General features: G+C 44.9%; 2 protein-coding genes across 2 annotated transcripts in view; one reads left to right on the top strand and one right to left on the bottom strand.

Moving 5' to 3' along the window:
• Positions 1-4,537: 4,537 nt before the first annotated feature.
• Positions 4,538-18,452, top strand: part of T265_14744 (hypothetical protein) — a gene marked incomplete at both ends in the record, with an annotated part of 22,754 nt that continues 8,839 nt past the window's right edge. The window contains 10 exons of the mRNA XM_009175036.1: positions 4,538-4,596; positions 4,630-4,898; positions 4,936-5,038; positions 5,077-5,184; positions 7,244-7,410; positions 9,261-9,372; positions 10,568-10,613; positions 14,830-14,933; positions 16,220-16,378; positions 17,694-17,783. Coding sequence (XP_009173300.1) covers positions 4,541-4,596; positions 4,630-4,898; positions 4,936-5,038; positions 5,077-5,184; positions 7,244-7,410; positions 9,261-9,372; positions 10,568-10,613; positions 14,830-14,933; positions 16,220-16,378; positions 17,694-17,783 — 1,214 coding nt within the window. The remainder of the gene's footprint in view (positions 4,597-4,629; positions 4,899-4,935; positions 5,039-5,076; positions 5,185-7,243; positions 7,411-9,260; positions 9,373-10,567; positions 10,614-14,829; positions 14,934-16,219; positions 16,379-17,693; positions 17,784-18,452) is intronic.
• Positions 9,382-9,597, bottom strand: T265_09057 (hypothetical protein; the record flags this gene model as incomplete). Its single annotated transcript, XM_009175026.1, has 1 exon — positions 9,382-9,597. One exon carries the CDS (start codon positions 9,595-9,597, stop codon positions 9,382-9,384), a length of 216 nt encoding a protein of 71 aa, XP_009173290.1.

Below are 18,452 nucleotides of genomic sequence, written 5' to 3'. Positions count from 1 at the left end.
GCAAGGCAGCGGTGTTTGGCGGGAAATGCAAATGCATTACCATTTCTACGGAACAAGTCGCCACATGTTCCAACTCCCAACCTGGAGGGCCAGGAGACTGTGTTCGTCAGACCTCTAACCATTGACCAACCTGGTATGAGTGACTCTGTGAGTGTCGCGGGACACTCTCCAGTATAGCTCAGTGGATCGCTGAGGTGCGCAAACCGTCACACCACGATAAGTTCCAGTCTCTTCGTGACGGATCTGCGTGTCATCCGGTGCCGACATCCTCAGTCATTTCGAAATTAATCTTCAAGCCTCGACACCTATTCTATCTGACCGCCTTCAATGTCCGCAATCCGAAGCAAACAGGTCAACAAGCTGCTCTTGCTTTCACACTAGACCAACTTGGTATTGATGTTCCTTGAGTTTCAGAAACAAGAGTTCAAGATGCAAGCACACTAGTTGAGCTAGTCGCCCCGTCAGTTTCCGCTTGTTTCCGGCTTTGCATCTCTGGCGATTCAGAGGCTGCTACAGCAGGATTTGCATTGGTTGGTATCGTCCCAATTCACCTGGTGGAAGTATCGTTGTTTGACTGGATACCGGTTGATAGTCGCTTGTGTGCGGTTCGTCTGGCAACGTCTGTGAAGGAGTCTCACAATGGGGAAGTTGGTCGATATCTGTGTCTACTTGCATTCCGACTCACGGTAGCTCTGATAACACTAAAGACATGTTTTTTTACTCTCTGAATGCCCCGTTGCGTCTAGCGAAAAGCTAAGGTATCGTGGTGGTTGCCGGAGATATGAATGCCAAAGTGGTCAGGCTTAACATATCTGAGACTCAATTAGGAGGTCGACATGCATTGGACTCGGTACATACGGACACTGGTGGACGGTTGCTTCACCTGTGCGCTGATCGAAGCCTGTTTTTTATGCAGTACTAACTTCCGAAATAGCCGAAGTCGTCTGGCTACATGGTGTCCTCCAACGGTATGCCGGCCGTAAACTCAAATCGATCACATTGCCATCACTTACCGATGACGCGGACCAATTACTGACTGCCGGTCGTTTTGGGACATATCCGCGGATTCCGACTTCTTCCGGAGTCGCTTCACCCTACGTTTTCCAGGGCCGCGTAAGGTGCGAGCCAATAACTTGGCAACTGAAAGACGGGCAGATCCGGATGTTGGACAAAATTACCAGAATCGTCTTCTAGAGTCTTCCAAAGGCTCCACCATCAGATGCGAGCTCATACTGGGACGAGATTGCAAACTTTTTGCATAATGCTGTGAATATCACATGTGGCACGACATCACCAGGCTCACTCAAGCACTGGATATCAGACCAAACAGCGGCACTGTTTAAATCTCGGAGAAATATCTCAGCCGGTCCCGAACATAACTTGATACGACTTATTATGAGACGTCAGGTGAGAGTGAGCGTTCAAGACGACCGTAAAGTGTGATGGATACAGAAAGCCAACGAAATAGAAGAGGCTCCGTAAGCTGCTAACATCCGAAGATTATTTCAGTTGATCCGTGTGACCGGTCCCCGGAAAACGCCTTTTAGCGAGACCACCAAGGATATGAAGGCAGTGACCATCTCGAGTAAAGAAGAACGCCTCGACCGTTGGCCCGAATACTTGGAACAACAGCTATCATGGCCACCCGCTGTCACTCTTCTGGAGTCCACAGTTGATGTAGAACCTCTACGTTGAACTTGAAACTCCTTGCGATCTCGGAGGTTTATGACCGCATATGTTCTATCAAGCGCCACCGAGCTTCTGGTGCAGATAACTTCCTACACGCATTGTTCAAAGATGAGGGTGAAAAGCCTCACTCAGTTCTTGTCTGAGCTGCTTGCCTGCATTTGGGTAAGGGAGACCGCTCTAAACAACAACAGGAGAGTCTGTGATAGTGCCCATTTAAAACAAGGGACTCGTAATAAGTGTGGTAACCACATGAGGATCAGCTTAACCCGGTACTTTCCAAGCAGCGTGTCATAACAACGTTTCAGACAACTGGCAGAGAATAAGGCATTGTTTTACATAGCTGAACGTGGTAAACTCAGACGACATCTTGCTGTATGCGTGTACATGCTCGATAGAGTTGATATACAATGGCGTTCCAAGATATAAAATTTAGGGAGCGTATCTTTAGTCGCCAGATAACGCCTTAGTTTCTGGTGACTGACAGTGCCGAATGCAGTCTTCAAGTCAAGAAAGATGATCAGTATTGGGTATTTGAAAGAGTGGCGCTTTTTGAGGACCTGTCAAGATAGCGGTATGTTCAGCACCTCCGCCAAAGCGAAATTCAGCTTAATTTTTGCCTCTACCTTAATCAGCCTCTAACGCTAATCGATCAACCTGCGGAAAATATTGTCAGGGACCACCTTGAGTGCCACGGCTACTTGGCCGATACCATGGTGGGTTTCGCACAACGTTCTTAACCCTTTTTGAAGATCGAAATCGCGTTTGAGACGCTCTGTCCCACCGATGTTCTATTTTCGGTCTAAATCTTCTGTAGTAGGGCTTCATCTTCGAAGAGTGTGGAATGTTAACCATTCAGGCCGGGTGCCTTGTCGTGTTGGAGGCACGGACGCCGGAGTTCTGTTGATGTTGACAGGCTGCTGTCGATGCCTCTTCAACGTTCTGGGTTCCTTCAGCAACTTTGTTGAAGGAAGCCAGCTGAAATGTTCTCTACCGCCCAAAACATTCATTATACGAATGAATTGCGGTTCCGTCTTTTTCGCAAATTGTCTCGCTGACACCCATCCTCTTTTGGCCGCCTGATCGGGGCGGCTGAAGTTGGCACAACTGTTATCTGCAGCGCAACCGTTCCCCATATCATGGGCCTTCGCAATCCGCCAGGCATCTTTGTCATTCTGTAAACCATTGATTGTTCGGCATTTGACGGATCTGCGTGCGCCATCGTGGTCGGCAGCTGCTGGTAAGACAACCGTAAGGTCTGCTGATCTTGACGAAAGTCACTGTTCGTTTGGTCAAGTCGGACAGACTGGAAAGACGGTTTTAAAGTTTCCGGGCATAGCTTCTTTCGTTCTTCCGTTCATCCTTTCACTAATCTTTGTCGTTTGCTGCGTTTCCAATAGCCTTCCAGCCAGATGAAATCGACGTTGTTGGGCTGCTGAAACTGGTTTAGTCGGATGATTGAAATAACAACCGGGCAATCACACGGGGCGAATACGACTGTTTGCTGCAATCCAATCCAGTAAGACGTTTTCAGTCTTGAGGCTAAGGGCAACTTGTAGTCCCTAAATGCGACGATCCGTTCACTTAGCATCACCAACTACTCAAAAAATTCAGTGTAAAGCGCTCGAGTTCGTCCTAAGCGGTTTGAGGTGCATAACCAAACTGGGGGCTTGTATACTTGTTTCGGAGATGCAATATACACTATATGCACTGCACACAACGACAGGCAAACTTCAGCTACTTAGTTTGGCTAAGAAATGACAGCATGCACGACTCTAGAGTGGTTTGTGTGCCATTTTCTGCAGGTTATCCAGTTACGTGCAAGGAGTATCAAGTGAGCTCCAGCCAGCACTCCGTATATAGCACTGTATAGTTTTCGTTTCACGAAGCTTTTGCCAGCAATCGCTGCGTAGATGGCATTTGGACATAATAATAACTATCTCAGTCAAGGAAGTCTAATCTGCTGATCCAACGATTTTGATTTGTTAATGAGTCCTATGCATTTTTTATTTGCGTACTCGGTGCAACCAGCTAATTCTTGGTATGCTATAGAGTCACCGGTGATCAAAAGTTCGAAGACGCTCAAGGTTCCCAAGATAGAGGGACCAAGCCCCGCAAGCGTAAAGTCCTTACAGTGAACCCGTATACGTTGTGGGTTTCGGTGAAAGTCACTTCTGATGTTATAAATGACGCAAATTTGTGAACGCGGCCAGTGCCTTCGTTACTCGCGTAATGACCCTATCTGTTGTAAAATCACGGTCTACTCAGCTGTAAAGAGAAACGAACCGATCGACGAGCTCAAGCTCTTCATCATTAAGTTCCAGAGAAGCACAAAATAGTGGGGATTATTGAAGCGAGAATCCGCACTTTAGAGGTGCAAATAACCATCAGCTGTAGTACTCTTTCGATACCTAACCGCCATGCCACCAGAGGGAAGCGCGAGGACTGGGATACTGTCAGGTTGCCCAAGCCTAGACAGGGTAAGTCGAGAGGCAGAGGTCGGGTCCGAACCACGAACCTCCTGGTAAGTAAATTCGCGCTCTATCCACTTAGCCATCTCGCCCCTTGAAGGTGCAAAACTCATGATAGGATATGGAGCACCTCCAGCATCCTGTTTCACCAGTTTCTCCTTTCCAATTCATGTCTGCGCTGTAGCTTTCCTCTGATCACCCCATAAGCGAAAGTCTTCCCGGATGTCCGCACCAAACCCATTACTGTTATTGGTTGTTGATCAGGTGTCTGTTGATCTGTTCGCCGAACTTGGCAACTGGCTTGCAAGCCACACGAACTGTAAAGTCACACGTATGATATATCTGCAATGCCCTTCATCAGTAGCTCTTCCCTTTCAGCTCCAATGTTTCTGAAACCGGTGAACATCAAGTCGAACTCTAAGATCAAAGCGTCTGAAAGGTTAGTGAACCTTTGGAGATAAACGTTCTTTAGGAAACAGGTGTTGGATTCCTTTCGGGCTCAGTACAAACTTGAAGTGAATGTTCTTCCTACAGCCCTAAACTCAGCTAATGTTTTTCGTCTAAAACTTGCCACGTCCGAGTTATGCCATGTTACTGTGCTCAAATACGATGACCATCCTCTACTCATAGAACACGAGAATCGCTTAATACCCACTGTATTCCTCTTGTGGCTTATCCCTGATCTTTTACCGAGCTTCACAACCCACGAAAGTCTTATTCCGAAGCTTGCTTCTGGAGCAGGTTTGGCATTTTGACAGCATTATACCATTTTTCTCAGACCTCATGCTCCCTGGACTTGTGCTGGATCAGCCGTTGACCCCGAAGAGTTTCGATGGGATTGAAAAGGGGATCCTGTGTTCCATCATTACAAGCTCCAACCGGTCAGTTGACTTTCGAAGTCATTCTTACTTTCGTTCAGTGCCCCGTTTGCCGTTGGGCATACTGCCATGTCCAGTTACGATATGTTCATGAGCGGTGGTCGAGGAAAAGTGGTTATTGTTTACCACATTATAGGTGACAATATCTGGTGAGTTGGATTCTCTGACTTCGTGTTCCCTCTTTCCAACAGGATAAATGATTCGACGACAACTGTGCACAGTCGCATCAATTTTGCATTCCTTACGTAGCTATCATAAACTGATTTTGTACATAGCGAGCCATTTTTCCATAAAAGTATCAGATTCTTTGCCATCCAGAAAAACCAGCTGTAGTGGAACATGCCACCAGTTTGCAATAAAACTCCGGGCTGCAATGACCATTCAACTTACGCCGTGCCACTTTGGTGAGCTTTTATTGCATTCAGGACGTTTCTGAAGCCCGCGTTTAAATGGGCACCCGTATCAAAGTAGTCTACTTCTTAGTCCGTGTTCCCAATGAATGAACATAGTAGCGGTTCTTCTATTTTAAGGTCAGAGTGTGCATATCCAGCTAAATTACGATATTCTTGCAACATACATTACCTCTGGACGACGAAACTATACACTTTATGGTAAGGTGAACCAGTAAGAAGGATATATTTCACAAAAAAGACTTCAGAAAAAAATTCCCATTTATTCCCTTCTGAGATGTTTGCATTGCATGCGTACATGGCAGTAAAGCGTCAGTGTCAACACTGATGTTGCTGTCTCTGATGATGATGGTCGCATAGCTGCTCTGTCTAGGTAAGTGAAACATTGCCCCTTTTTGTATTTTCCTCCAAAAGACGTACTACAATTGGTCATCTCCCTCTGTAAACCACTTTTTGTAGTAATATTAAGGGCTTGGATGAGTTCGCGACATTCATTCGTGCTCAGCAAGAATTTCGGCGGACAAAATGTCCCACAAGTGAGTGAGGACCCATTGTTAGGGACCCCTTGTAAGATTGATGGACTCGAATTGATTGAAACCATGAAACAGTGAGTGGGACATGGGAAAGAAACGGGTGTGTTGAAAACATAGCGAACGAAGAGTGCTCTGCAACCCTTCCTCTCCAAATTTCTCGAGTATTTTACCATACACAACCGGTTTCTGTCCATCAGGAAAACTGTCAGCCCGTTTCCGCTGTGTTATCAGGGCACATTAACGTTTGCCACTAGCGTTGATGTTGACTAGTTTAAATTCCATCCCATCCCATCCCACGGATGCGACTGTCTCATATATTGAATGTTGACCCCACATTGCTAGATGCCAATCTACTCCTGGTTTTTGTCTTTCGCTGTTCATGACGAAAGTCATGCACGGATATCGAAACGTTTAATGGTGAAATTGCCAACCCAACCAAATATCGATTTCGTCCTTGTTGAATACAGTGCAGCTATTGCTGACTGGATATTCGGCCTGCGAAAAAGTGTCTTACAGTCTCCACTGGTTTGACATTTCTGCAACGTTTTAACAATTGTAGACAACAGCCGATTCATGTTGGGATTCACACCAAGGTCCTCGGAAAGAAACTCGTCGATTTTGTGCACTTGGATACCTGATACACACCATGCTCACTCTGTTGATGCGGACGCCTTGCGAGCTACAAAGCAAGACAGGAATTCTGCTTGGGACACCAATGTTCTAGAACACGGAGTTTTGTATTGGACCAGCATGTGTAATTACAACGAGTTAGAAAAGTGAGCGGTGATCTAGAGCAGTTCAATGTTTTATATAACCCATCCAATCGGAAGTCGTAGCCTCAGACTATTTGCCCTAAGGTCTTGCCAACAAGTTATCTAACCGCGAAAGGAACAACGGACTTACGAGATGCTGCATTACGGGCAAAGATGACCTCGAATTTTAACGGGATGTTTGAAGTTGAAATGGATTTTTGTAGATCAACTTGAGTAGGGTGTCGAGCATCCGATAGCGTCCTCAGATAGAAAAGTCTGCTCTGCTCTGTTTTCCAGCGATGAATTGTGTCCATCAGAACTACGGCTCACAAGTAAAGCCTTATTGAAGTCTGCTCCATTGTATGGATATCAATTCTTTCTGTTTCTGCTGTTTAAACACCGCAACTGCTTCACAGCCCAATTGGCGTTTTTCGTCTGGTTTATTTGATCGTGTTTCTCTTTTTCCATCGTAATAATCTGACCTTGATTTGCCTTTTTCTACCAAAATTCCAGTTCACTGGGACCTTCTGTTTCGCGTCCTCTCTTGGTTGATCCAGCACATTCTTCTGTTTCGCAGGAAAAGTTAGGAAACGAAGCTACTACTGCATCCGAAGAAGAATCCCAACTTCCTCTGCACGTATCTTTGGGTGACCTGGAAATCGGACAAGACGATGCTGTAGGTTCGTCTATCCACTTGAGTTATTTCGTTCTGCGGTCTCCCCTTTTATTGGTCACACAGTGTCCCACCGTGTGGGCTTTATTACACCCCTCACCTAGTTCAAACACACCACGGTTACGTCAGTATTATGAAGAGGCGTGTTGCGTTTAGATTGCTCCAAAATTATACTTTGGCTCTTACGATATGGTTTGAGAACCGTTTTGCTAGTTGGTTGTCCCTTATTTAAACATGTATACGACCTTCTGCTTCTCTGATCAAGTCACCTTTCGCCAGAGCACCGGGGTCCGGCAAGTCTCTCTATATATATACATATATATATATATTATATATATAGCAGCTACCTTAAAAGAACTCAGAAAAGGTAATAGACCAAATTATTAAACAATGGTTCCGAGGAAACGAACCATAACTTGTATGATGGTATTCACTCTGAATGAAGCGTCTTGATACAATGGACAACTGTTCGTTGAATTTCTCGTCTCGTTCAGTAGCAAAGATTTTTCCAATCCCTCCAGTCCCGATATACTCAACCTACCTAATTCCCGTAGTGTCTGGAACTCTGCTCAGAGCGTGGGATATAAATAGTAATCTGCCTCGGCAGCTAACTCCGTGAAGACAGGGCGTCCAGGTTTTATCCTTTACGCATGAGTTGAGTCATTTGTTTTCCCCGTCTTTAATGAATCGTCGAATGAGTGCCGTATCAATATCTGGGGCGTGAGACTTATTTAAATCCCGTCTGCTGTTCACCAGTACGTGAGAAGTAGAGCTCGCTTGTGTTGGTTGAATAATTCATTCAACCCTCATAATAATTAATCAGCCACCTGAATATGAGAGCAGCATCCGACTATGTGGATCAGACAGTCTGATGGAACGGCATACTTAGAAGTGGACTGTGTGAGAAATATATACGAATACTTTAAGATAGACCCCATAGATGATCCAATTTCGTATCTGTTTTTCCACTCTCAAGCCACATCTAATGAACTTGGGTAGGGCTACTCGACATCCTCTTCATCTTTTTATCTTCTAAATGGACGATATCCTCTACACTGCATTTGAAGGCCAGGTGCTCTCTTACCTGCCCCATGTGTGTCGCAGTGACACTATGACAACGACACATGTGGTTAGATCTTGGAGCTTCTGTTGTATTTCGGATTCATAGGTAAATCTCGTCCTTGCCCAATCAATGGACATTTCTGCAACATTTCCCTCAAAACTCCTCCCAGAAGAGACTAACATGCATCCGATCAGCTCGTCTAAGCGGCAAACAGACGTCCCTATGGAAGGACACGTGTTACAAGTTCCGTAGACTCTTCCTTACTAACGCGAACCAAAACACGCTTGTGTGGCTTTTATTGGCAACTCTGTCCGTGTAAGTCACATTTTAAGAATGGAAACGAGATCACGAATTGAAACCTACTGGACAGCGTATATCATGTATAGAACAATCAAAGTGACACGTATACCAAATACATTGGCATCAGTTTTGTTTCCACAAGGTACTTTTCCTTGGTGCAAAACATGTGTCAGTCTGTCTGGAACGATTCCTCATTTCAAACCAGAACAATCATGCGCTGACACAAAAATGCGAGCCTATGAACTAACTTCATCCCCCCCATTGGTACACGTCTCCTCACAATACTGGTGCTCAAGGGCATTCATAGGAACCGTTAATTTGTATGTATGATGCGCAGCTTTTTCAGGCGAACATCACGAAGAAACGTATCACATCATACTATCCTTCCACTCGCGTATTAACTAATTGTAATGCAAATATCAGTCAGAAAGACTCGTTTCAGTGATTTGCCTCTGTTTTGCCACAAAACCGTTCCCTTGTCCTTTGCATCACAGATATGGATGACCTTTTCCGATGCTCTTTCCTGCGTGCACTAAAACTGCTCAAAGACAAACAGCTTCCGATGCCCGTGAATGTGTTTTATGCACAACACTTGTTGACACAAAAGTAAGCCTTTTACACGTAAATCGTCTCTTGTTCAAACTTGAGTACGGCACAGGCGCCACAAGACGTGTCAATAAAATCATCGTATTCCCCAGAGTACTGTGGTACAGATCTAAGACTGGTTTGATGTAAAGTGAAGTAATCTAGGAAAGAGCTCGCGAGGCGATACTTGAACACTTGATGTTCGGATATGGTGTATGTATTGTTTAGCATCGTCCGTTGTGCCATTTCATGTGTTCATGAACACCAAAATTTCATTTTGTAATTTTTACACGCAGTATGTGTGTTTGCTCGATTGTTTGTTGTAAAATACGTTGCCCTGACCTATATGCCTTCCGGTAGATGTGCTGTCCGCATCCGAAGTCGGCCGTAGACTTTTGTCTATGGAACGCGTCTTGAGGTAGTGAAGAGTTTCCAGACTTTCACTTTCAGCCTTGGCAGTGTTCCTTACTAATAGGAGAATCCGCTCCGAACGTAATTGGACTATACAACTGCCAATGGAATAACCGTTTTCGTTGCGACAGACTTAATTGGTTGTTCTTCACTTGCCCTTGAAGTATCACTTTTTGGTTCACCTGGAAATTTCCACGTAAGCTTTATTAGCAGGCCGTTTTCGGCTACATGTGACACATCTGTACGCGTTGTTCAATAAATCAGCCGGTTCGCATGTTCCTTAGCTTTGTGGTTTCGCTAGGCGCATCAGGCTATCAAGCAGCTGTCCAGACTCGGGTTTACGGTGTTAAAAAGTTATCAAGAAAATTGTGGTACACAACGTTTACTGATCACCTAGGGGGTCAGCCTATACGAGGTCACTTGATATGGATGCGGGCAGGCAAAATATGGGTGGTACCATGATATCCTGCGCAGCTTCAGTTTTACCACACTGTTTGTCACCCACACAATGCCACAGCTTTGGATCGTTCTGCCAAAGATCGCGGATTTGAATCCCGTCCAGGCTTGTTTGATGCTTTCAGACGAAGTATAACAGAAGGAAGTAAAAAAACGCCAGAGTCATTCAAGTTTGGTGACATTTTGGCGCGTAGCAATTCACAGTCACTGCGATAGTTGAGATACTCTTATCTTCACCAAGCTTAGACAGGGGTGATTCAAACATGAGGAATATCGTTTATACCTTTTTTGTCATTTTTGGCTTGTTTTGCTCTATACTGGACTCACGTTGCAATAAACTCTTCTTCAGGCCTCCAAAAATCGATTTGGATATCAAGAAAACTTCCTACAAAAAGGTTCGTTATTTCTATCGTTTCTCACCCGCTTTCCTTGAACACCATTCATGCAAACAGAACCACCAAAAGTTGCGGTGTTCGGACATCATTTGTTTAGCATCGTTTTCCGGAGTCACTACCATTTTCTGTGCCCATTTCAGAGTGATGGAACCAGAGAGCTGGCCATCCTTTGACTTGGTAGTGAGGTGTGGAAGAAATTACGAAAAGTGTAGTTACCGTCCGTGCAATTCGCCTTCCAGGATAGGGTCCGCGTGATCCGCTCTGTACATGGTCGAACGCGCTACAATATGTGGTCGCTAACTGATGTTATTGGTGTTGTTGCTGTCAGTGTCTACCCAAAATGTGTAAATGAATGCCTGCAGGTGTAGGAGTGATTGTAGCGGACTAGCGCAAAGTCCCTTCCTCATTCACTTTTCTCTTCACGCCGAGGCGTCAATTTTGATGACGATTCTTCCACTTCTAGTCCTGTGTGGATTTGGAAGTCTTTTTACCCTGGTGTGGATGGTGTTTAGGCAACATCGCAACCTATCCCTCGTTTGGAGCGTAATCCTATGAGAGGAGCTCCCGTACGATATATATATATATATATATATATATATATATATCGTACGGGAGCTCCTCTCATAGGATTACGCTCCAAACGAGGGATAGGTTGCGATGTTGCCTAAACACCATCCACACCAGGGTAAAAAGACTTCCAAATCCACACAGGACTAGAAGTGGAAGAATCGTCATCAAAATTGACGCCTCGGCGTGAATAGAAAAGTGAATGAGGAAGGGACTTTGCGCTAGTCCGCTACAATCACTCCTACACCTGCAGGCATTCATTTACACATTTTGGGTAGACACTGACAGCAACAACACCAATAACANTATATATATATATATATATATATATATATGGGAGAACTTGGTCTATGAGCGTCAAGCGGAATTTCGACCGAGTAGGAGCTGCAAAGTCCACGCGATCACGCTACTTCGGGCACCAGAGCAGCGCCACCTAAACGAATGATCCACAGTCTTGTTGTCCTTTGACTTCGCACGTGCGTTTGACTCTGTCGATCAGTCAGTTCTTTTAATCATACATGTTGAACGGGGATGCTCCAGAAGTTCGTGAACACTATCTGGTCCCTATATTCACTACTTCGGAGATTGCGAGTGTATGGGGAGCTCTCCGAAAGACTCCCTACTTGTCCGGAGGCCAGCTGTACCTAATAACCGAACATCACATCATTTGGATGGATGTGTCACTTGCAGGATATGGACCAAACGAAGGTATGCCCTGATTGGTCGGGATGCTAACCAATCCGTACCGAGCATCCTTGACTCTACACTTCTCACCCCCTCACGGGGATTCTAGCACAACCTCGTGGAACACTCTGTGATTACCCTATACATACTATTGCAATAATTTTCCTTCGTCTCCATAAAGGGCTGTGTAGAGCTACCGTGCCTTCTGATATACCATAGTGGGCGGAGAAGGAAGCCGAGGGACCGGCACAGAGTTGCACTGCCGTTCAGCGAGTCACAATACTACGAAAACTGGTGCCCGACAGATATGTGCATTCCCTCCATCTTTGTTAAATTTCGTCATCGAAGAAATGATAATATGAGTGCTGTAGGATGCTCCAATTCACGAGGCGCTTCTGGTTGAGTGGCATCAATGAATCCTTAACGAGGTAATTAGAAAACGAATGTTCGGTTGTGCATTCACTATCCAGCGCCGCCAACTGCGGTCATTCAGCCCTTTGTTACACCGATTCGTCGTCTACCGAAGCTAGTATTGTTCCTCGTGCCTCCCTTTGTGAGACGCGGACTGCATGAGGCCACGTGTGACTCCGTATGAGAATGTTAAAGAGGTTATAGAAAGTGTAGGCGTTAATGGTGCGATCCGCCTTCCAAGGAGTCGTCTACTTGACCCTATATGTACTGGCTGGTGTCTAACATATGGTGAGTAACCTATGTTGGTAGAAATCACGCTGTCATTCCCCCCCAGGTTGTGTGGGCACCTCAGGGTGCTCGCGGCAGGTTAACCTCAGATCCCCACCATCCATTTTTTCATTTTAAGGCCTTAAAGATGGTACAACAAACTTTGTGGGATCTCATTCTCAGCTGTGTTTTTCCCGTATGTGGTGATAGTAGGTGCATCATCATGAATGTAAAGAAATGGGAATTGAACTCAGGTAATCTGAATATATGAAGGTGGTTGGGGCGACCTTCCCACGAGCGGCTGTTTGACTAACACTGACCATTACAAATTTTGGTGTTTCCCAAAGAAGATTCCCCGACAGCTGTGGAATCAGAAAATGTTTTCGTTTATTGGAATTCTTACGTGTGCAAAACACAACAAGGTCGATGTTTTCCGTCTGATAATGTTGACAGGGTCCTGGATAGTTCTTGTTCGTGGTTTTCCAGTTCCACGCGTACCGAGAATGGTTAGTAAAACTATAGTGCCTCTATTCAACGGCCTCCCACGTGTAAGCGCGACTGTTGCCGTTCTCTAAGAACACGTATGTGGTGCACATTGTAAGGAATATCTTCAATAAAACCGCATTCCTGTAAAGAATCGCGTTTTAGGCCACTCTGGAGTACTCTTGAATTGCCATGTTGGTGATGAATTAGATGATACCAACAGTGGGCTTTTGTGATTTGCAACCATTGATCGCTTTGTTCGTCAAACGCTTGAACCAAGAGAGTGTACTCACTTTGTTGCCGCTTTACTGTACGCATTGGCCTAAGAACTTTGGCTTACACGAAATGCTTATCTTGATTACACGTTTACTAGCAGTCGTCGCTAGATCGCTTTCGTTTTATTGTTCAGGTATTCTATCCTGTATACAACCATAGTTTCCGACGATCTGCAACTACACTAGTTTTTAGAGTACAGACCCGATCCTCCTTGATTGAAGTGTAGTGGTTTAGTCTGGATGGTTCATGAGTAGAGTTAGGATCTACGCACGCTGTTGCCTCACTCGCGCGATACCGGTGATACAGGGGTAAAATGCAGCAGATGCAGATTACTCCTTATTTTTCAGTAGTGTATATCCTCTGCTTGAACGACAGGCTCACTTGGAAAGTGGTGTCAGTTAAACCTCCAAATGTAACTATAAGGCACTAAAGGTACGTAATCTGGCTGCTCACCTCTTAGGTAAACTCTTCTGTGTGATAGATGCATAGTGTTGCAAGGAATTTACTCCCGTTTTAGGCGTAGTTTTTGTGGCACTAAATTTCTCACTGAGATCGCCGTCCACATTGGACCCAACCGTTGAAACAAGCGGATGAAACTCCAAGAATCACTACCCCTTCTTACTGTCCGATAGTTCCAAGTTAGCGACAGCTGGACGATATCATTGGTACTATTGCTGCCCAATCATTCTAGCTCTTGGCTCATCTCAGCTTGATCGGTAGTTTGGCATGGTAAGAGCGTTGTCATACGGAGGGTTGATCGTTGATTTACTCGTCGTGGTGGGAAGTTTGGTTTCAATCGTTTCATCACCAACCTGAGTACTATGGTCAGTTCGTCATGGTGTACTCGAGCTGTGCGGTGCGTCAGTGACGCCAGTGATGCAACCTGAACCATTAAGATTTGTCTCAATAATGGACCTAGAGTGCTGAAGATACAAAGCACGTTTATGCTGTACACGATAACTCAGTATCTGGCAATCATCTTCTGGCATTTATCTTTTTTCACCGTTCTTTTGTGACCAGGTAACAGGTTAATCATTAGTAATTCCATAGATGATAGGAACAGACTATTCTCTGCTGGCTTACGTTGATGCACTGGTATCCTGTCGAACAACATACCCCATTGGAACTGTCCAAAAGCGCGTTTTTCCCGTAGGTGCTCCCGAATTTTGAGACCTTATTTTGTTCGCACTTTTTCCGCGCAATTTATGGGACAAGACGTTAAAGAGTTGTTCTACCGGTTAACCAGAACCTCTTCTCAGCAGTAGGCCCATCTTACTTCAACAGCTGTCTTTGACAGCTAACTCAGCTTTCGTTAGCCAAACGCGAAAGCCGTCGAAATCGGTTCATATTAACTGCTCTCTCAGAACGATGATGCATCCTGGTATCCTATTAATGTGCTTCATCAAGCTGGTGTAATACTGAACTGAAATTAGTGCTTTCCTCTGATGTTTTTGGGGCATCCCAAAACTTGCCCCTTGCACTGAATGCCAGACTAGCTTCTCCCCGCTTCTCCTCCCATCTATCTCAGGTCAGTGTTTTCCTCAAAGCGATGCAGGATCAGGGCCTAGTGTCTCTGACTGAATCACAACCCGGTATTCTGACCCTCACGTCCGTAAATCACGATCACGATGCGTGAGTCACAATCTGTTTTTCACTTTGTCGAGTTTATTTCACCACCTTTTCATCACCTTTTCGTTTGTACTTATATCTTCTAGTGATAATGAAGTAAAGCGAATAATATGTAGGAATGGTGTAGTTATAGCACTCAACGTGCATATTATATTGTCGTTGTACTTCGTGAACAACCAGGCGGGTGCCACATTGGGCATACGCACAGCTGATTTCACGGATTTCGGGGGATTTACCAGCCGCCATTTAATAAACAATTCATCTGTACGGTGTGGCTTTAAGGTGTTATTTGGCGGTCTGTGTTTCGTAGACTGCAAACAGAAAGATCGTAAGAAGAATAGGATGATGCGCATTTCGTATGGAGGGTCGGCAACCACCCATTGCATAAATGAATGGATTCGTGTTTAGGCGTTGGTATAAACACCCAGTGGACTAAATTTGCTTTCCTGAGGTATGTCTTTATTTGGGTCTTTAGGGCTGAAATGACCTTCATTCACTCGCAATGTGTGGCTTGCCAACACTGTTTTCCTCTTATACCCGTTACGCACGTTCGTGCTGAAGGATTTCCGCTGCGATGCAACGGGTATATGAAGCCTTACAGTGTAACCCAGATTTTATACATCATTTACAGAGATAATCGTCGTAGCTTTTCTCGCACGCGATAGCCTTCCATTTGTAAGGGTTAATTAGATTTCTAAATTTCATGCCGGTGTCCACTGGTGTGTTGCGTCCGGTGTCCACTGGTGTGTGTTGCGTCCGTGGACAAATATATATATATATATATATATATATATATATCTGCGTGCAAAACTGACCGTTTCGTATTGCCACCTTACAAGCAACAATAATTTGAACAAATGCCCCCTGGTGAATGCCCTGATTCCCTCTAGTTTTGAAGGAGCTCTCTCTAAACCTCTCGGTAGGTAGGTGGTCGTGAAATCCTACACACGGCTGGCCAACTTTCACTCCGCTGATCGTTCTATCTGTGACTTGTTTGTCTGTACACCATACTTTTAGTTTTTCCTGTTCTGACAACTGACTGATACACTGGCTTCTTTCTCAATGAAGAGTGACAATTCCTCGTCTTTACGACGCGACAGTAATTAGGGATTAACAGGCGTTATCAGTCAGTGTGATACTTATATCAGTAAAAAATTAGGTGTAATGGTAAACCGCTTTGTCATCCTTCAAAGTGGTCTTCAGACCCTGTAGGTAGCGTCGCACGTGATTTTGGATCGAAAATACGTTTGAATGCAATAACAAGATGTCGGATTTATTCATACTTCCAGCCTTTGCAACGTGAAGGCCTTGAGCGAACCGAATAATCCAGTTTCCTCGAAGAAATCCACTGCAGACTGGCCTCCTGGGTACCACGGACCCCCAAATATTGAAGAGGTGCGAATCATTACGGGCCCTTCTTCGGCGCTGTTCAATCAATCTGGTTATGGGTTCGTTCAAAGTCTGTGTCCGTGTTACCTACACCTCGCTCAGAATCCTTTGCTCCCAACTTTTTTGTTTTATTGTATTGAACAAAATAACGAGGTTGGAGCTAGTCGTGTATCCCTATACCCCTTTGGCCACCCAGTTTTGGCAGTTTGATCACGTGGTTATATTGAAATTATCAGTTTAGTGTTCTTTTCTGTCGAGCCAAGTTTTACAGCGCAGTTATTTCGGCCATGTACTGTGGATTTCATCTATTTCTAAAGCGTTCATCGCTATTTCCCGATCTTATATGATGAAAACATCAGTAGTTCGACAGGCATGCAATACTCGAGTCGTAAGCGTTTTCTGGTCTTGTTTGGAGTGCCCAATCTGAGTAGGTGGACAAGCACATATGTCAGATGACCAGCTTCCATATCTCGGAAAATATTTTTTACTGGTGAGCCCTGCTGAAAGGTCTTGTTTTTCACTCGGAACGGACTAACTGCTGATTGACTGGTTCAACAAATCCCAATTAAGCCATACCAGTTTCGGTCTACTCCCAAGCGCCGTATAATCTTGATAGCAGTTAGCTACAGCTTGTTTAGCACTACAAGCGGTCGGACGAACGAATGTCTTTTGTGTGAACAGAACAACCTTAGGGGGGTTGGCTCGTAAGTTTTGAATCCGACGCATAGAAGTCACCCTACGTTTTTCATGATTACCTTCTTCAAATCAGGCCAATGTCGGTCTGTTTTTCGTCCCTGGACTCCGTCCCAGAATCACGTCCGGCTGTATTCTGCTATTCAAGTCCACGCACACAACCTTGTGTGGAACCTCTCTTGTTATTGACTTTTATTGTTATTTTGATCTTCGAAGTTGGCGCAATCGATTGGGAGGAAAACGAGAAACCAGGTAACAGACTTTAGGTGAAACTGCAATGATGTGGTTCCAATCTGTCGTATCGCTGGACGTTTGTTTTGTCCCTGGACACCATTCCATCATAACATGCAGTTATAGTACCTAAGCGTGAATCGGAGACTTTCTTATTGCCCCCTAATTTCATGATTTAACTAACAGTGCACCATCGAAATGCAATTCTGGTTGCTGATAATTACTTTTTGCTTTTGTAAACAATGGTCTATTGGTATACCCGTCTATTGTCATTGGTTCATACGCTCACATCCCTCTTTCCCACCGGTTCTTCTTGATTGGACCGACTTCATGCTTATATTTCGTTGTTACTATCAGTAATCGTGATTCCGTGCTCGAATTCAAGATCCTGTGTTTATATCCCCATTAATCCTCAGTCACACTCCCCTGTTCGACTTGTCTAATTCCTAGGCCCAATGCATGTATCTCCCAATCGGAAGTACGAAAGGTTGTCGATCAGTACGTTCGACAGCGGGGCTTACAACGCAAGGATGACCCTAGGTGAGTTGTCATACATTTTTTCGCTTCAAAATTTCAATTCAGTATTCTGTCACAAAAGGGTGTTTATCAAAAGTTCCCTTGCTTCGGAGTTCCATGTTTAGAGCGATGTCTGTAGAACTTTTGATCGCTCCTGCTTTTAGTTTGGATGAAGCATTCCGTATGCTCCTTTAGTGCATATGATTGTTGTATACCATATGGCGCCATGTAACAAGTGAGGTCTGATATTTCTGACCGCGAGGCAACACTAATTGTGGGAATTTTTCTTCTTGCCAACCCGCTTGAAGAAAGTAAATCATGGAAGCCATACAAAAAACACTTAGATCCTTGAGAGAACCACCGTCTGCCATCCGTAGGAACTTATCACCCGACCCTAATTAAACCCCATTGAAACAGACTTCTTGGAACAGGTGGAAGGTTTTGACCGGATTGCCCTGGAAGCCCCTTGGTTGTCATAACGCACTACCCGTTTACAAGCGAATCTTGTTACTGATAATGCTAGTTGGAGTGATGTGGGGAACGACAATGTCCCTAGCCATTGACGTGGCCCGTCTCGGGGTCCCCATCCAGGAAGACGGCAGTCACCAGCGCAGCTGAGTTTGCTGGTAACGGCTTTGATGCTTCGCTGCCAAGTCATTGTTTGACCGCCTCCGGCTCTCTTCCACCCTTCAC

The sequence above is a fragment of the Opisthorchis viverrini genome, assembly GCF_000715545.1.
Source record: "Opisthorchis viverrini unplaced genomic scaffold opera_v5_253, whole genome shotgun sequence".
Lineage (NCBI taxonomy): Eukaryota > Metazoa > Platyhelminthes > Trematoda > Opisthorchiida > Opisthorchiidae > Opisthorchis > Opisthorchis viverrini.
Note: the sequence above shows the minus strand (reverse complement) of the source record. Positions and strands in the feature narration are given on the sequence as shown.